The sequence below is a fragment of the Phyllostomus discolor genome, chromosome 1 (assembly GCF_004126475.2).
Source record: "Phyllostomus discolor isolate MPI-MPIP mPhyDis1 chromosome 1, mPhyDis1.pri.v3, whole genome shotgun sequence".
Lineage (NCBI taxonomy): Eukaryota > Metazoa > Chordata > Mammalia > Chiroptera > Phyllostomidae > Phyllostomus > Phyllostomus discolor.
Genome location: NC_040903.2, coordinates 87061393 through 87080906, shown reverse-complemented (window position 1 = coordinate 87080906; position 19514 = coordinate 87061393). Strand labels below are relative to the sequence as shown.

General features: G+C 43.1%; 1 protein-coding gene across 2 annotated transcripts in view; it reads right to left on the bottom strand.

Annotated features, from left to right (window-relative positions):
• BDH2 (3-hydroxybutyrate dehydrogenase 2) overlaps positions 1–19514 on the bottom strand; it is a 28822-nt gene that overhangs the window by 6664 nt on the left and 2644 nt on the right. The window contains exons 2-8 of one of the 2 annotated variants that reach the window (XM_036025858.1): positions 18840–18931; positions 17878–17956; positions 16075–16171; positions 14295–14403; positions 9300–9360; positions 8563–8676; positions 5110–5168 (exon numbers count right to left, since the gene is read on the bottom strand). In XM_036025858.1, coding sequence (XP_035881751.1) covers positions 5110–5168; positions 8563–8676; positions 9300–9360; positions 14295–14403; positions 16075–16171; positions 17878–17956; positions 18840–18911 — 591 coding nt within the window. In that variant the 5' untranslated portion in view covers positions 18912–18931. The remainder of the gene's footprint in view (positions 1–5109; positions 5169–8562; positions 8677–9299; positions 9361–14294; positions 14404–16074; positions 16172–17877; positions 17957–18839; positions 18932–19514) is intronic. The other variant, XM_028506930.2, reaches the window with a different exon arrangement.

Genomic DNA, 19514 nt, shown 5'->3' with positions numbered 1-19514 from the left:
ATATTTTTAAGGTAGGCCTGTGTCACTATGAACTTCCCTTCCAGGACTGCCTTTGCTGTGTCCCATAAGTTTTGGACTTTTGTGTGTTCATTTTCATTTGTTTCCAGAAACTTTTTGATTTCTTCCTTGATCTCATTATTAACCCATTCATTGCTTAATAGCATGCTATTCAATCTCCATGAATTTGAGTGTTTTTGAGTTTTTTCCTTGAGGTTGGTTTCTAGTTTCAGGCCCTTGTGGTCCGAGTAAATGCTTGATATAATTTCAATTTTCTTGAATTTGTTGCGACTTTTTTTGTGTGTTCTAGCATGTCGTCTATCTTTGCAAGTGTTCCGTGTGCATTTGAAAAGAATGTGTATTGTGCTTCTTTGGGATGAAAGGCTCTCTATATATCAGTTAAGTCCATTTGGTCTAGGGCATTGTTTAATGCCACAATATCCTTGATATTTTGTTTGGAAGATGTATCCATTATTGATAGTGGGGTGTTAAACTCCCCTAGTAGAACTGTGTGGCTGTCTTTCTTGAAGTCCTCCAAGATTTTCCTTATGTATTTGGGTGCTCCTATGTTGGGTACATATATGCTTATAATCTTTGTGTATTCTTGATAAATTCTTCCCTTGAGTATTATGAAGCCTTTGTTTTAAAATCTATTTTGTTTGATACAGGTATTGCTACACCAGCTTTTTTTTTTACTGTCCATTTGCTTGTAATAATGTTTCTTTCTTCATTTTCAGGCTGTGTGGGTATATTTTTCTGAGCTGGGTCTCTTGTAGGCAGCATATGTGTGGATCATATTTTCTTATCCATTCAGCTTCCCCATGTCTTTGGATGGGAGCATTCAATCCACTAACATTTAAGGTTATTACTGAGAGGTATTTACTCATTTTTCTCCCTTCATACCTGTGCTCCTCTCTTTCATGCTCTTTTTTTTCCTCTTCTTAAAGCAGTCCCTTTAACATATCTTGCAGTGCCAGTTTCATGGAGGTGTGTCCTTTCAGCCTTCTTTTGTCTGAGAAGCTCCTTATTTGGCCTTCCATTTTAATTGAGAGCCTTGCTGGGTACAGTAATAGTCTCAGTTTCAGCCCTTTGATTTTCATGATTTGGAATATTTCATGTCATTCCCTTCTGGCTTGGAGCGTTTCCATTGAGAAGTCAGCTGCTAGCCTTATTCGGGCTCCCTTGTATTTTACCTCCTATTTCTCTCTTGCTGCCTTTAAGATTCTCTCTTTGTCTTTAAAACTTGGCATTTTAATTATGATGTGTCTTGGAGTGGTCTCTTTGTGTTCATCTTAATTGGGACTCTCTGTGCTTCCTGAATTTGTGTAGCTTTTCTCCTCTTCAGGTTCAGGAAGTGTTTTGTCATTATTTTTTTCATACAAGTTTTCTATCCCTTGCTCCTTTTCTTCTCCTTCTGGTATTCTTATGATTCAAATGTTGTTGTGTTTCATGTTGCCCTGAAGTTCCCTTAAGCTATCTTCATATTTTTTGAGTCTTTCTTTGTGCAGCTGCTATACCTGAGTATTTCTTTGTTATAACCTGCTTATAATTCCTCCTAGTGTATTTTTTATTTCAGATAATTTATTCTTCATTTTTTCTGGGTTCTTGTTCATACTTTCTATTTCCTTTTTTCATATTGTTGTAGTTCCCACTCAATTCTTTGTTTTTGTCTTTCAGTTCATTGAGCACCCTTATAATCATTCTTTTGAATTCTGTATCTGATAGTTTTCTTCTTCAATTTCACTTAGCTCTTTTACTGAGGAATCTTCCATTCCTTTTGACTGCAGGTTCTTTCCTTGCCTCCCCATTTTAGGTGACTCTTTTTGTTTGTTTCTGAGATTCCACATGCCCTGCTTTGCCAGCTGGCTTTGTTGGGAAAACTTTTGTCGTAGGGTTTCTGTGGGACTCAGTGGTGTGTTCTCTTTGATCTCCTTGTCTGGATGCTCTAGGGTTGCCCTTCCTTCTCTTTGTGTGGGCTCTCTTGTTGTACTTGGGCTTTACCTGTTGGTGGCTCTTTTGTTGGTGGGTTCTCCTTTCCAGTGGGTTTACCAGTGTTCACAACTCCCACCTTGTCTTGTATGCTGCTGTATAGGCTTTGGTTAACAAAGCAATATTACAAGACCGCCAAACCTACGCCAGCAAACAAAACAAAACAAAAACCCTCTACCACATCAGCAGTCTCTACTGCAATAGAACTAACATTAATAAATGTGAAGAGGGATTGCAAATATTATATGATATGACAATAGGAACATGAGATGACTAGAAGAGAAGAAAATGTTGTGTGGTAAGAGGGAGGAGAATCGATAAGAGTTGGGATAGAACTAAGGTGAAGAAAGGGAGAGAGGAAAATTTACAACATAAGTTAAACACAAAAGGGTGTGGGAACAATAGGGTAAGAAGAGGACAGGGTATACTATGAATTTTGAAGTAAAATTGAAAAGGTACTGGGCCAATGGGAGCAAAATTGCAGAAAACCCACAGTAGGGTCCATAGCAATGCCAGTTGAATGAAATTAATAAAGGTGGAATGGGTATAAGAATATTGGAGAAAAGTGAAAAGTGAATTGTGAGAGGTTTGCAATAAAGAAAAATGATTTTGAGAGGGTGGGGCAGCAAACTAATAAGGGTGAGGAGTAAAGTCCAGGTTGAGAGAGGGAAAAAAAGAAAGAGGGAGGATAAAAAGGGGGAGAGAGAAAATAATGAGATAAAATTTCTTACTCAAGTGGTCAGGGGCAGGGTGAAGGCTAAATGGAGTAAGACAGTGGGAGAGCATTCTGTAGGATTTAAAGTACTAACAAGTAGAGAACCGATAGGAGATCCTTTGGAGAAGTATAGCAATAACTGTGATATTGTACCCAACTAGCCACTTTTTATAAAAGGTAAAAAATACATAAGACTCTTATTAGAAGGGAAAAGAATGTGAGCTGACTTTGGAAAGCAGAATGCTTATGCGAGGTTAGATAGTGAAATACAGTGAGGGTAAGGAAAAGAAACTTGGCATAGTGTATGAAAGAGCAAAGTTAACCACAACAGTAATAAAGCTAAGGAAGATAGTGAAATGGATAAAGACCAGGGAAGGGTACTGTGTGGGATTTGGGATAACAATAATATGATAAGAAATATATAATCTGAATAAGAAGAATAAAAAGTAAAAGACCAAGAGTAGTTTGTTACTGGAATATGAGTGAAGTGAAAGAAGAAACATTTAAATGCAGTATGAGAGGGAGAATAAAGAAAACCAATCAAACAATGAAATCAAGTAAAACCAAAAAAAATAATTAAATGGAAAGAAGAGAAATGAGAAATAAAAAGAAAAAAAAGAAAAGAAAATGCAAGTTCTGAAAGATAGTAAAGTGAAATTTGTCTCAGCTGTTGGTATTCACCTTCTGACTTTTTTCTGGATCTGTCTCTGGTCTTCTCTCAGCTCCAGATCTTTTTGTCTTACACTTGGAAAAACAAAAAATTCTCCTGCTGACTTTCAACCTGCTAAGCGGGTTTTGCTGGTCTTCCCAGATGCTGCAGGCAGCATGTATTTTTCCTTTCCTGTGGTTCCCCCAGGATGGGGGTTCAGTCTGGTCCACAATAATCCCAGGTGCCCAGTTTCCAGCCCGCGCCCTCAGAGCACGGTGTGGCCCATACTGTCCACTCTGCACACATGTGCCAGGCCAGAGCTTCTAACCCACCTCATTGTGCAACCCTTTGATTAGTTTGTGGGGTGCACTGAGTGGGAGCAAGTTGCACTCCTCCACCTCCCTCTTTGTTGGCCTGGGCGTTCTGCATATGAAGTCCCTTCGGCTCAGTCCAGTTCTGTTCAATTAAGTCTCTCTGGGCTCTGCTACCTCTCTGAGCCCCTGCTGCTCCCCTTTGATCAATCTGTGTGGTGTCCTGAGTGGGAGCAAATCACACCCCACTCCTCCCTCTTCACTGACCCAGCTGCTGAGCTCAAGAGTTCCTAGCACAGTGGCTGAGAGCCTCTTTTGAACGAATTCCCCTTGGTTTTGGATGGCCATTCCTAAGAAGCACCTGGCTTTCCACACAGACCAACTCCCTTACCAATGCACAGATTATCTGGGTCACAGCCAGTCAAAGCCCATCTCTTCTCCCATCTCCAGATGTCACCCGGCTCCCTGATTTCTCTGGCACTGTCCTGACCAACAACCACTGTCCCAGCTGGGGTATGCTGCCAGCTGGGGTACACTGCTGGCTGATACTGTGTCTTTATCCCCCCAGCAACTTTAAGCATCAGGTCCCTCCTGGCTCGGGTCTGTGACTTCCCCACTCTAGGAAGGGAGGGAGCTGTTAAGTTACAATCCCTGACCTGGCTCCCCTCCAAAGCTCCTGCAACAGCCTCGGTCTCCAGGGCGGGACCTGGGGACCTTCCCGTTGGCCTACAAAATCTCTTTACCATCTGTTTCTAAGCGTCCTCCTCTACAACGTTTGGCTTCCAAGTTTCATATCCTGAACTATTATTCTTAACAGCACTGCGTATAGGAGTTATTCACTTCATGCTTCTGATTATTGGCCAAGTTGCCATAGTACAGAAGAAAGAGTATAACTCTGGAGTTGAATGGTCCAAGGACATCCTGGTTCTGTTATACGTTAGCTATGTGGCCTTGGGCATGTTGCATCTCAACCATTTTTAAACATGAAAAAAAAAACCCCTCACCTGAGGATATGTTCACTGATTTTAAAGGGAGAAGGGAGAAACAGGGAGGGAGGGAGAGACATTGATCAGTTGCCTCCCTTATGCTCCCAGACTGGGGATCAAACCTGCAACCTAGGTACGTTCACTGACTAGGGATCAAACATGCAACCTTTTGGTGCACAGAATGATGCTCTAAACACCTGAGTCACCTGGCCAATGTTCATCTTAACCATTTTTAAATGTACAGTTCAGTGGTGTTAAGTACAGTACCCTGTTGTAAAACCAATATCCAGATCTCTCTTCATCTTGCCAAACCCATTGAACAGCAACTCCCCAGTCGCACCCACTCAGCCCCTGGCACTCACCATTCTACTTTCTGACTCTGAATCTGCCTACTTTAGGTAAGGAAGAGGGCATTTTCTCACCAGAAGATTTAAACACACTTAAAAGAATAGATATACCTACCGCTTCAGGATTTGGCCTGGCTTGTATTCTTTCTTGTAGAGATGGGGTATCAACTGTTCCTAAATCAAAGGGAGACATTCAGCTTCATTATTTACTTTAACTGAAAAAAGAAATTGACAATTAAACTTTCTTTCCATGTGATATGACAGTCAGTGAAATCCTTCTCCATGACTTCCTCCACCTGCCTACCTTTTTTATTTAATAGGCTTATAACCTCTTTAATAACATTCCTATGACTTTTAAAACACAGACTATAGTTCTTTGTGATGCTAGGCAAAGACTCTGGGTGAAGACTCTTCACTGGGTGCATTCCCAATATACACGAGTATATACAGGATGCAGCAGAAGTAATGCCTGTTTGAGTGTGGTTGGTAGGGTAATAAAATGGATGCAATAATTTATAGTTGTAATTTGAACATTTTGCCTAAAATGTCATGTGTTGTGCTTGAGCATGATATTGTTTTGTTACAGAATTATATGCTTATGATTTTGTAATAAAAAGGGGGCATTATTTGTGCTGGACCCTGTATTTCAGTCACATTGTGTTAACACAATACTTTCTGGATTTTAAGCACTTTGGCATGTATTATCTCAATTAATCCTCACAATCATCCTGAGATGTAGATACAATTGTAGAAGTCCTTCACCAGTACAAGGATCCAGACTGCCTTGGTGCTGTCAGAGCCATTCTTGCTGTCAAGTTCACTCTAGAGATCCCAAGGGACAGCTGCATGACTGTCCCAGCACTCCAGAATTCAGGTGTTCTAAATTTTGCTCCTCATCTTGCCTAATTTTATTGGTTTCAAATTCCTATTTTTATCACTACCTCATGTTTCTCATCAAACAATATAATTTGAAATTGTTTCACTTAAAAAAATGAATGACACTGAAAAGTTTTAAATTCCACTCAGTTCAAGTTCCTACAGAGCAAGTCTCCCAGACTTTTTTGTTTACTTATGTGTCTGTAAATTCCCTTTGGAGGGCTGTTTTTTTCCCTGCCTGACAGTACTCCAGGGATCGCATGATCTAAGATCATAATAAATGATTTTGCGGTAGTATCCTCAGCTTCATCTTTAGACCATGCTCCTGAGAATGCCACAGATTTGATACTTGCCTGGAAACCACTTCTTAATTTATCATCATTTGCCATTTCTCTGGAGAGGCATCATTTGTCATTTCTTCAAAATCAGCAAATCCTGGCTGTTATTGGTTAACAGCCCCTATTTTAGTTTCTCTTTCTCCTCACATTTTACTATAAGTGGGCAGCACTTTTGAATACCCTGGGTGGAAATTGCCTTAGCTGGATAACCCAGTTCATTGGAGTGTTTTCTACCTTCCATGTTACTACAGGGAATAGTTAATAAACTTTCTGAGATCTCATAACAAAGATCCCTTTGTATCAGTTTTCAATAATATTTCCTCACTTCTCTCATCAATAGCCTCTTTAAAGTATATTCTTCCAACGTGTGCTCAAGGCACCTGCATCTTTCACTTAAAGGACTAAACAAAAACAAACAAACAGACAAACAAGCAAACAAACAGCAATTCATGGACACAGACAACAGATTAGTGGTTACCAGAGAGGAGGACAGGGGGTGGTGGGAAGAGGGTGTAGTGGGGATAAATGGTGATGGAAGGAGGCTTGACCTGGGGTGGTGAACACTCAGTGCAATATACAGATGATGCATCGTAGCACTGCATGCCTATTTAATTTTATGTGCTGTGTCCATGGCACAGACCGACACGCTGTGCCACAGTCTGCACGAGTCCGGTGTTGGAGAGTTGTGACTGCACCACCTCCTGTGCCATCCCAGACACAACTGTTCCCAGTCAGGTTTTCTTCTGTGACTGGCTCAGTGAGTCATGCTGGTTCCTTGTTCCAGAGAGTGTGAAACATATTTTCCAAGTTCCTGGAAAGTCCAGCTGCTAAAACAACCATATTTTCCAAATCATTTTGCCATTTATTCCATTTGGTAAATAGCACCAAAAATAGCTGGGGTCCACATACCAGCAGTATGTAAAACCCAATGAAACTGTCTCCCATGTACCTGCTTTTATTAGTGTTACTTATGTTTACCTTTCTAGTCTAAGGAAAAGTAAGCAGGACACCTCAATCATGGAAATGCTATAGCTTGCAGGGTATTTGGTAGTTTCACTTCTTTCATCAGTAAGTTGGTGGTGTTCACCCTGAGGGGAGACCGTGACATATTACATCAGAGTCTCCTGTGGGGCCAGCCAAATCACAGGCATACCTCATTTTATTGCACTTCACTTTAATATGTTTCACACATGTTAAGTCTTTTACAAATTGACTGCAAGACCCTCCTCCAGCAAAAAAGATTATGAGTTGCTTTACTGCCATGGTCTGGAACGCACCCACAGTACCTCTGAGGTATGTCGGTACAGTACACAGTTTTCTCCATCAACTGCCTCCCCAAATTCTGGCATGCCCTTTAGGTTTTGAAAGATATCACAGGTAATTTTGAAACTATATCCCTCTCCAACTCCTCAGTACCAGTTTCGAACTACTGAGAGAGACTTTGATCCTGGATATGCATTGTTTAATTTCTTTTCAGAAAGGAAGTAAATAATTGTTCTTAGGCACCTTGTATTCATTTGGGGTGGGTGGATCCAGGTGAAAGGGCATATCTACTTAATAGACATGCCCACAGTTACTAAGAGGAGAAGTTATTCCCATAAAATGTTATTGAATGCTTTTGTTTAGATAAATTGAATGTCCTTACTACAAATAATGAATTTTGCTTTCCTCCTTTCCTTTATATGAGAGGTAAGCATACTTTTTGGCAAGCAGCTGGATGGGAAACCTTTTTAGTTTTGAGAAACATTTGGTGTGTTACAACTACTCAGCTCTGCCTGAGCATGAGGCTGTCCGGCCAACACGCAGCAGACTGGGTGCGGATGTGCTCCCACAGAACTGTATTTACAAAGCAGGTGGCAGCCAGATTTGGCCTACAGGCCTTGTTTGCTGGCCCCCCCCTTTCTTATAGCACAAAGGTATTAATCCCTCCTTTTCATTTATGGGCCACCTCAGGTGATTTACAGGACTCAGCGGCTCTCTGTCCTCTGGGAGGCTCCTCCTACTTTCTTCCTGCTGTCCTAACAGTGTGTCTACTTTCCCTCTTTCCCCTGAAAAGGTCATCCCTGTCTGCTTCCAACACACCAAGACCTGGTCTGTGCTGTCTCTTAACCATGTGGTTTGGAGTTGCCTCATGCACATAAGTAACCTTAAGCCCTTTGCATCTGTGGCTTATTCCTAACGACTTAGCCTCTCTATCCCAATTATCTTAATAAGCCTATGCTCTTTTCTTTTGAACTTTTCCCGATGACAGGGTACAATAAAACATGGAGTAAACAAGCTTATGTAGATATCTTTCACAGTGGCAACCAGATGTCAGCAAGGACAAGGTCACAGCCCTACAGGGTAGAACTCACCTGGGCACACGCAGTTGCACCTGATGCCCTGCTGGATGAAGTCTGCAGCCACAGCCTTGGTGAGGCCAATCACAGCTGCCTTGGTTGTGCTGTACACACATCTGTTCACCACTCCTGGGGTGGGGGGAGGGTTTGAAGTTGAAGGAATAAAAAAAAAAAAACAGTCTCCTTTAGACAGGGAGCACAGAGAAGTGTCCCAGTAACCATTGTCAGGTTTTCTTCCCCCAGTAGGGCCCAGATCCAGTGTCTGTGAGGCAGTCCCCATAGCCACAGGCAGTCCCCTCCCGGCACTGTGATGGCACTTCGGCACTTCTCACGAAGCTCTGTCAGGAGACTGTCACACTGTGGAAGGCATGTGTTTGCCTGACACTCGCTCCCATTAGAACTGGGAATTCTTTGGGAGCAGAGGTACTTAGTGGGTGATGCATACAACCTTTTCTGATTAATTGAATGGGTAAATGTTTCCTTCCCCCTCTTGATTCCTTCTTCCCGCTCTTGATTTTCACCTCCATATTCATTAGAAGAAATAAAAGGAGGACAAAGCAAAAATCCTCTAATTTTATTTTATGACTGGTTCACATCTCAGGCAAAAGGACTAGTAATTAAGGAATGCAATACCAATTTTTAAGAAGTGGTGTCGGAGTTAGGTGTTGGGTTTGTGACTTGGGCTGTGCTTGCTCCCTTAGCTCTGGATGGTGTGTGGGCATGTGCATCATCACCCCAGGAGACAGGCCTACCTTTGATGCTGGAAGCCACAGAGGACATGTTGATAATGTTGCCAGATTTCTGAGCAAGCATCTGCCAAAAGAAAACCATTTTTTAAGGAATGCCACTCTGCAGGCTAAAAATACTACCTTGTTTAAAGATCTGCATTTACTTAGGGTTTGTAGAACCATCCTGTTAGCTATTAACACTAAGTGCTTTAAGCAGTTGTAAGGGTCTCACCCTATCATTGCTGGGAGCTGATGGCTCGAGCTGCCGTCTCTGGCAGGAACAGTTCCCAGGGGGTTACCACCTTCCTGGGGCATAAGAGCATCAGCAAGACCAAGAATGAACTGTGAGCTAAGTGGAAGGACGGTAATCCTTTCTACGTGTTCCTGATGTCGGAATACTCTCATTTCCATTCAACACAGTATTTGTTGAATTTCCACTGTGGTCGGGCATTGTGCTAGGTCCAGGAGATGCAAAGGCAAATGACACGGTGCCTGCCTGTAGGCAGCTGCCAGTCTGATTGGAGTGGCTGATTTAACCAGCCTCCAGCGACAGCAGAGACCTTCACAGAGAAGAGGGTGGTGGTGGGAAGGGACCACTGATCCAGGCTGCGGGACACCCAGAACTGGCTCTTCAGGAGGAAATATGTGGGTTGATTTTTGGAAACTAGAGTGTTAGAAAAATAAAAGAGAAGTGTGTTTGAAGGAGAGGGAACCCTAAAGGGGTCTGTGGAGGAACTGGGAGGCAGGGATGGGTCTGGCTGCAGTGCAGGGTCAGAGGAACGAAGCTGCAGGGGCCACCAGGGCGAACTGTAGGCATTTGGGCTTCACCCGGAAGGCGATGCAGTGGTGAGAATGAAGGGTTCAAGGCAGGGGAGGAGCGGTATGTTCAGACTTGGGGTTATAAAGATGGCTCTGGTATCCCGTAGAGATACCAGAGGTCCCACCCCTGGGACCTGAGGCAGTGATTTAGGAAAGTGGCGATAAAAGCAGAAATGTCGAAATGTCTGGATAACAGAGGAGGAGGTGGCTGAGGCAGCAAGGGAAGGACTTGGTGAGTGGTTACGTGCAGCCTCCCCAAACTACAGAAGTGTTTCCTAGGAACACCTCCCTCAGAACTCTTCTGCTAACGCTAACGTGTGCACTTCCTGAAAGGAGGGTCCCTGGCTGTTTTGTTCTTCTAGACAGGGCACACAGTAGGTGGTCAATACAATGATGAACCAAAATAAAGGGCAGACTACTGGGCCCTGACCTAACCCTAAAGGAATATGTAATGAAATAGCTGCTCTGAGTTAAAAAGTTTTCAAATGAACTTTATATGTTATTAATTATAACACATATGTATGTTTTCAAGATAATACATGTATGGGCAAGGGCAGGGGTACCCAAGAATGTTTTGGGGGGAGAAGCAAGATGTGGGGAGAATTCCTGCCTCGTGGGTGCTAACTTCTCACTAAATCAGAGGCTGAGGAAATGACCATAAGGAACCAGGGCAGACAGTGGACAGGAATGTGGTGAAAAGTTCAAATTGGGGCAAATGAAAGAACCAGTGAAAGGCTAGAAGAAAAAACTGCACGCTCTGTATCATGAAAACCAGGAGAAAAGCTTCTAAAAGAAGTCTTCACAGAACACAACTTCCGTGGGGGGGTGTGAGTTTGTGCAGCAGCTCTCAGACAAAGAGGTGCAGGCTTGGGGTAGGCGGACGACTGGCTGGGCCCGAGGTGAGGCTGCAAGACTGTGTTTCCTTATGGCATTCTTCCTACGTGGGTACGTAGCTACTAACTGCACCTCAAAGCAGATTCTAAAGCAACTCTAAGGCATTGTGCTGGGTGGACTAACAGGACCCACGGAGAGCCTGAAGTCAAGAAAAATGGCAGGGAGAAAATATTCACCCCAAATTGTCTGTCTATATAATAAAGAATGTAATAATGCAGTGAGGTCCACACCAAACGAAACGAAACGAAACAAAACAAAAACAAACCAAACAAACCTGGACAGTTAGTACAGTACAATGATGTTGAAAACCAAGCCTTGAAGCTATTCTTATCAAAATTAGTAAATAGCATAACCCATTTTTATTCATTTTATTATGCAGTTTTATTGAGCTATCATTGTCTTATAGAACCCATTTTTAATACACATGGAATACATACAGCCCAATTTAATATATAAACATGGGCTATTAAGTAAGTTCACTGTCCAATCCTCTGAAATGCAGTAACTCGGGTAAAACTTTAGGACATGGTGGTGCTGCCCCTTGTCCCCTGTATTATCCATTCAAACCAGGTCTCTCTGCTGATTCTGGAGCCCTCAGTCCTTGTCTCCTTCCATTCTGCCTTCTCAACCAGCTCAGTACCTGCCGCCATTGTTGAACGCTCCTCCCAGCTCCCCATGCATGCAACAGTCCTCTCTGGCAAGGACAGCTCTAACATGAAATGCCTGGTACATACTGATGCCACAATACGTAGGATGGTTGTCCCAGAAACTCAGGCAGAAGCTAGAAAGATCTCTAAAGATTCCCTGTAGCTTCATCCCACTCTGACCCAGCCCTTTTCTTCCCCTTGACCAGAGCTCAGCTCCTAAACTAGGCAGATGTTGGCTTTTGGATCTTCAGTGATTCCACGCCTGACTTCCAACTGGACTGACAAGCCAGATTTGTATATTCATTCAACAAAGTCTTCTAAGCACCTCTACATGCTGGGAGCCCTTCTAAGGTACAGCAAAGGGTTAAAAATTCCACATATCCAAATTATTGCCATAACAGATTTTCCCTTCCATTCCATAGTGGACCTTGGATTGTACATGACCTCTTCTTACAGTATTTTCAGCTTGCTCTCTGCCTTTTGACTGATCTTCCAGTTTTGGAATGGTTTTCTGTCTGTCTATCCATGAACAAACATTTCCTACAAGAGTTCCTATGTTTTGTCCATCTGATGTTTCAGATCTGCCTAGGCTCCCATCCTGGCCTCCCCTGGAAAGTCCCAACCAGTTCATGTGCCCGTGGTTACCAAGCACAGAGGATCCTAGACAATGAGGTCTGCAAGGGGCTGCCTAGTCTATCACCCTCATTAAAAAAAAAGATGCTGAGAGGGCGCAAGTGCTGTCTTCCAGTTTACAGAGCGAGTTAGGGGCAAAGGTCAGGCCATACCTAAGGTCTTCTGAGGACAGGGCCGGATTTGACCAGTGGCACTGACTCCTGATTCCCCATCCCTGTCATTAATGTCTCGTGGGATTTTTATTTAAACAAATGAGTGTTACTGGCTTGTGTGGATTATTAAGACGCTTTAAATCCCAGACAAACTCATTAATGTACAAGTCAGTATTTGACATTTTAAGTTAACACTTATGTACATGTTTGTATTTCAGCGTCACTGCACCTGCTCCTGCTCCCTTCACTGACATTGGTCAAGCCTTCCAGACCCTGGGCTGGTTGTACAAATGAGCCCCACCCATGTACAGCCATGCCACGGCCGCCTGAGCTTCCCCCTTGACCACACCTCTACCTCTCTCCCTATCCAACGCTAAGGATCCAGCTTCCAAAAACACATTCAACGTCCAAATAACACAGATTCTCATGAACTCTAAATGAACAAAACAGGTAATTTATGTACTTCACAAAAATTTGCTACTTCAACATTCTGTGGATTCAAGCAAAGATCCTGTTCAGGCACTAAACAAGTAGATTAAAAAAATTCCTTTGTTACTAAGTCAATTTTCCTAATTTTCTTTTTAACATTCATCCGGGAGGGAGAAAGAGGGAAAGAAACATCAATGTGTGGTTGCCTCTCACGTGCCTCCTACTGGGGACCTGACCCACAACCCAGGCATGTGCCCTGACTAGGAATTGAACCAGCAACTGTTTGCATTGCAGACTGGTGCTCAATCCACTGAGCCACACCAGCCAGGGCCATCTGGATCCTTCTTGACATCAGGTGGAATTGTTAGAGCAAAATATCAGCCTCACCGTGTCACTGTAAAGCTCTCTCCGGCCCTGGGTTGGGCAGCTGCAGTATGCCCATTTTCTCATCCAGTGGCGAGGAAGAGAGTGGCTCTCCTCCCTTCACTGTAAGGGTTCAACTTACAGTCCTGAACTGAGCAGGCTCTGCACCTGGTCAGTCCCTTCCACTGTCTGGGCCTCTGATGTCTGCTACTGTGGGCTTAGAAGCTCATTTGAAATTCACGCCTCCCTCTCCCAGAGCACCTAGTGTGGTGCTTTTTGTCAAAAGGTATTTAATGATGGTAAAATAAAATTTAAAATATTGCTGAGTTGTGAAGGCTGGAGAATTCCAGGGTAGCTGACTCAGGAGGAATACTGTCTCTTCAGCACACACTGTGTCTTCCCTGTTTGGGGTCTCTGTAGCTTAGCTAAAAACAGGAGTGTTGGCAGAAATCTCAGGGTACAGAGCAGCAATGGGGCACATCCACCTTGAGGATATGTGCTTAGACACCAAAATTCAAGAAGGGGCACAGATTCCAGGGTTCAAACCCTGGCTCCAACCACTTGCTAGTTCTATGACCTTGGCAAGCCACACAGCCCCTCTTCACTCTCCGCACTGCGATGTGGTAGGGTAGTGCCTGCCGCATCGGTGTGCCGCCCCTCGGCCTGCTGGCTGCCCCTGTTCCAGGAACCCTCTCCCCAGACACTCCGCTGGGCCAACTGATATCCTAGCCTCTGTTTCTTCATGGTACTTACAACCACCCATGATACATATTTGTTTGATTACATATTATTCTGTCTTACCCCTCAAAAAAGGGGCCTCCCTTATGGAGGGACTTTGTCCTGTTCTCTTCTGCACCTAGGATGGAGCCTGGCATATAGGATGTGCTTAATATTCCTTGAATGGATGAACCAGAAGGCTCAATGAGTTAATTTATATTAAATGCCTCGATGTAAATGTTCAATACGGGTTAGACATTATGTCAGCTGTCGTCACTCTCCGGCATGTGTGGGGATCCTTTCTAGGTGTCCAGCGAGGAGCCCTAAGTACCCGGCGGGGCTCAGCCTGCTAGAGATGGTCTTACTTTGGGAAGAAACGCCTTGATCATCAGGTACATGCTGCGGACATTGAGGTTCATCGAGAAGTCCCAGTCTTTCTCTTCACAGTCCAGGATGGTTCCATGGTGGACAAACCTGGAGCAGTGAACAAACAATGGGGAAATGATCACTTAGCAAGATTTCAAGTCAATTTTCTCATCATATTTATTATCACATATTAACTGAGACCACTGTCTCATCCCTTACCAAGATTTTTAACAATTCAAACATAAGTATCCCTTAGTATATTAGTAAGTAGCCCAATAACTTAAGCTAAATAAATTTATTCAAAAACAATATCCTTCTTTAAAAGAAGAAGGTGAGAGTTTGGGGTCACTAAACCTAAGAAGCTCTATACCAAGTGCACAGGGAACATTGAAAACAAATTTAAATCAGAACAGCACACCTGTCCTGACTCCTATTTCAGGAGCAACAGCGCCCCCAGGTGGCAAAGATTTAACATTCTCTGGGGAAAAGAAGATTGTGAGGAAAGTAGCATCTCCTGGTAGCAAAGGAACATTGCTACTGTACCCTTCTCACATATGGAGTAAACAGAACAAAACAACACAAAAACCTTAAAATAAACTTCACAAAAGATTCCTTCAGGAATCTTTCTAAAGACTGGAGTCCTAAGTAATTTCACTCTCCCCGGACCAAAATTATGTAATTAACGATACAATATGACTGGTTATGACTATACTTCCATTCAATCGAATGGAACCACAAGCTCCATTTCTATACTCTTTACTTAGCTGAAAAATTAATAAATGCTCAAAAACTAATTTTTCTAGCTGATTTTGTCATGGCTCTGCATATATTCTTATAAGAGGGATGAGTAGGTTTTTTATAAAATAGATCGTCACAAAATGTCACTTTGACTTAATTCCTATACCTTGTAACACATGATAAACTACATGGTAATACATGATAAACTATGGCCAGATTGAGGCTTCCCCCAGTCTCCCAGGCTCTGAAGCATGGTTAGGAAAAAACACAAATATATAATAGAAGGCTCTAGGATTTTTCTATCAATCCAGCGGCACAAATATAACACTACATGAGAAGAGTGGAATTTCATAATGTATCAACTTAGCTTCTATGTCAGCCTCAATTGTACTCTTTGCTACTGTCATGCCCGAGAGGGCACAGTATTAGCTAGCAGTCACTGCATCTACAGGTAGCTGCTCCAGTTCCAGTCTCATCATTCACGTCTGGTGCCACCCTAGGCAGTTTAATGGAGCCATGCTTTTCGTGCTGCCTACAAAGGAACAATACGAAACTGCTTGCTGGGATTCATTGTCCTAATAAGAAACGCTGAGCTTGGAACAGCGTAAAGGACTTGGTGGGATGTTATGCCAAAACTTGGGAACATCTGCATTTCAATAAACTGAGTTCTTGGCTTATAATAAATATGCTTAGTTTTAAAGACTCTCTGCTGGAAAACAGTCTTGCACTTTATTTTATAAGTCCTGGTGGAACATCAGTGACAAGCCCATTGGTGTGAGCTTGTCACCAGACTTAACGATCAACATCTTTCCATCAGCACCAGCTGTCCTGGGCAGGCCTCCCTGCCTTCAGTCCCCCAACCCGTGTCTCTTCTGCGGCAGTCCACTTGAAGTAAAAATTCTGTTCCAAAATTAAGCCATGTTTCCCGAGGACTATATTATCGTTCATGATGAATAATTTGGCCATATTATCAAAATTCTTTGAATGAAAGTCACAGAAAACTTTCTGTAAGGACAGTGAAATAAAAAAGTTCTGAATTACCCAGCAACATTAAAGAGAACATCAAGTTTCTCGACTTCTTTGGCAAACTGATCAATTTGTTTCTTCTTCGTGACATCAAGAGCCCGCGTTTGAATACCTGAAAAATAAAACAAAAGGTACTATTTCCCTATACCCAGAAAAAACATCTAGCCTTGGAGACTCAGCTGTTTGGGAGTGTGGAGACCACGGGCCTGTCCAGTTAGGCTACACGGGGCTGCTGACCATTAGTAGGGTCTGAAGAAACTCAGCAGTCAAAGCCTTAAAGTCCTCCCCACTGGGCCTTCCAGTAACACACCTCCCTCTTCCTTCCTTTCTCTCCATTCTCTGAATTGATTAATGAATGTCCTGAGTAAAGACTTTCCAGGGAGGTGTAAATGATCCACCCTAGATGCTTCTCAGTAAGCAAGCAGTAACAACTGCACAGGGCTCTTCCAGCTTGCTCTATCCTCCAGAGGTTGAGTCACACGTACAGAAATTCTGAGTTCTGTCTGTGTGTGCAAGGGCAGCATGGTGGGAAAAGAGATGATTTCTATGTGTGAGTTTAATGTTTATTGCAATCCCATTATTCATTGACCTGACTTTGTTGGTCAAGGGTCTCATCACATATTTGTGGCCTAAAATGCAAGAGGAAATGAGGCCAGAAGGAGGGATGAAACGTCCGAGGCCTTGAAAGATCGGCCTGGCGGCTGGGAGAGGTGTGCTGTGCTGGTGACTAGAAAAATCCAGACGTTCTCTAATGAGAGCCACCCCATTATTGTTATGTTTTTTTAAACCGACATGGTCTGTTATTCTCTTTCGGATATAAGGAAAAACTACGCATAAACAAAGAAAGGGAAGACTGAAATTGAGGGTCAGGAACACTCCTTTCCTTTCCCCTTCCTACTTTCCAGTGTAACAGCTCTGCTTCCAGCCGGAGGAACGGTGACAACGTAGTCTAACTCAGTGAACCAGTTCGGAGGCTTTGTTTGTGTTGGTGCGTGCAGTCTTTTTTGTTCTGAGGAACAGCTAACCGAGGAATGAGGTCTCTGTTCGATTTCTTTCAGAGTGACTCCGATTGGAGTTATTCAATCCAATTGAATTGGGTTGGATTTGGGCGCAGTGAGCTGCAGTAAGGGCTGACAAACACATAAATACTTTGGGCGATCTCTCTGGGTTTCAAATCATGACATGTGATTTAGGGCAGAACTGTCTCCCATGTGGTAACCACTAGCCAGAGTGGCCGCTGAGCAAGGCAGGTAGTCTAAACCGAAATGTGCTGCCAGAGTGAAATACACGCGGACAGCGAAAGTTTAGTATGAAAAATAAAAGAATGTAAAATATTCCATTAATAATTCTTGACTGAGTATATGGAGTTTAATAAAGTACATTTGTGTAAATGAATTTTCACCTGTCTCATTTTCCTTTTTTAAATGTAGCCACTGGAAAACCTAAAATAACACGTGCGGCCCACGCGGTGTCGCTGTGGGGCGGCGCCGCTGCTAGAAGGGGGCGGGCGCAGAAGTGAAACGCAGTCCTGAAGAGTAAACAACTGTTAAACTTCCACATACAATTTTCTTATTAGGTACTGAATCCTTCAACATGTTGGATAATTGAAACATTATCGAAACGTTTGTTTACACCTTTAAGTATGCAGATTTTGTCTGTAGGTTCACGGAATCTAAACTTGGTTACCAGAGAGTCAGCTCTAAAAAGCAGGCCAGTGGAGCTGAGCAGCTAAGGAATTCTCTTTCAGAACCTGAGTAGTGTTCCTTGATAATACCCTGTGGACTCTGAATCCCAAGTTCAACCGGCTGAGTTGCTTACCTGGGTACTTTTCCAGTTCCTGCAGTTTGGACTCATTGATATCTGTGGCTATGACTTTGGCACCTTCTCTTGCAAAAGCCTGGTAGACACAATGCACAAATAAATGCTTTGTTTACTTGGTTAAACTGCTCTCATGAATGGAGAGTCATTCAGCCTTTTCCCCTTTACCCTATTTTCATTGCTACCCCCCTCCCCATAAAATATGTGGAATTTTAAACTAACTAGTCTCACCTCACCTTCCCATTGTTGTTTTTATCATTAATTAGAACAGCACAAAATATACTGTGTTTGTCATCTAGCTTTGTCCCCTTAAGTAATGTAAAATCTATGTGTTTTAATAAAACTACACTTCTGTTATTAATACCACTCAAAATACTGCTTTGTGACTTGATAGCCCATTTTTAGCAGGTTTTTATTATATCCCATTTCTTAGTATGTTCCAAATAATAAGAGAAAAATGGGTCATTTTAACACTTTTCCCCTTGAAAGTATACTTCTATTTTCATAAATGGCAAACCATACCCTGCCATTATCCTTAATGTGTAGGATATTAGCTCAGGTGTGGGGTATGATGTATGAGCACTCGCAGTGAGGAGGGGAAGGTGACTCGACAGGCTGAACTCTGGAGTCCTTTACTGAACTGGCATAATTTCAGAAAGCTGTGCACTCCTGTAAGGCCCCCGCAGTGAATTCCCATGGTGCACACCGCGAGAAGTCTGTTTCTCAGAATCAAAGGTTATCTGTAGCGTCACATAACAAACACATGAGGTGTTTATTCTTTCATCTACCTGGGGTCGGGAGTAGCGACATTTTATTTTTGTAACTTTAGACAACAGAAGCACAAGAGTCAATAAAACAAAAGCAAAAACAAAAACAGTAGAGCAGAATTAGCCAACCATGGAATCTGTCTACACACTTCAACACTTCAACAGGGAGCGAGGAAACAAGAGATGGTGACTTACTAAGGCAGCCGCCCGGCCGATCCCCTGAGCAGCAGCTGTGAGGATGATGACTTTCCCATCAAGTCGCCCCATAACGGAACCTGTGGTTTAATCTAAAGTCAGGTTTGTTTAATGGCTTACACAATAGCACACGGTTGTGTGCCAGCAGTAACATCCAGAGTGGATGGTTCAATGTACACCTTTAAGAACTTGAAGGCGGCACCTCTGTACAAACAGTCCCATCATCTGATACTTACTCTAAATACTTAGATTTGTATATAAAAAACATTTAGTAGAATCCACTGAAGTGGTAACTGAGGCTGACATTGGACTTGAACCTACCTTTCATTTCTTCAGGACCTGAAGAAGAGGGCCTCTGATGCTGATCGAGCAGGAGTGGAGTCCATCCCCTCACCACCGCCACCATCCTCCCTACCGCTGTGGCTGTGTGTGTGTGTGTGTGTGCCTGCATGCACCCTAACTACGCAGGAGCTTCTTGCTTTCTCTCCTGTGAGCTCTGGTCAGGGATTGCACTATTAATTGTCTACGGTTTTTTCCTTGTCCCTTACAAAGATGTCATGATTGGCCTCAGGGACTCATTGAGCAGAAGAGCTGGAAAACCAAATCATGAGCAATACCCTGATTCTGCAGAGGAGGAAACTGATCTGGCCCCTCAGAGTCCTGGAGCAGGTCAAC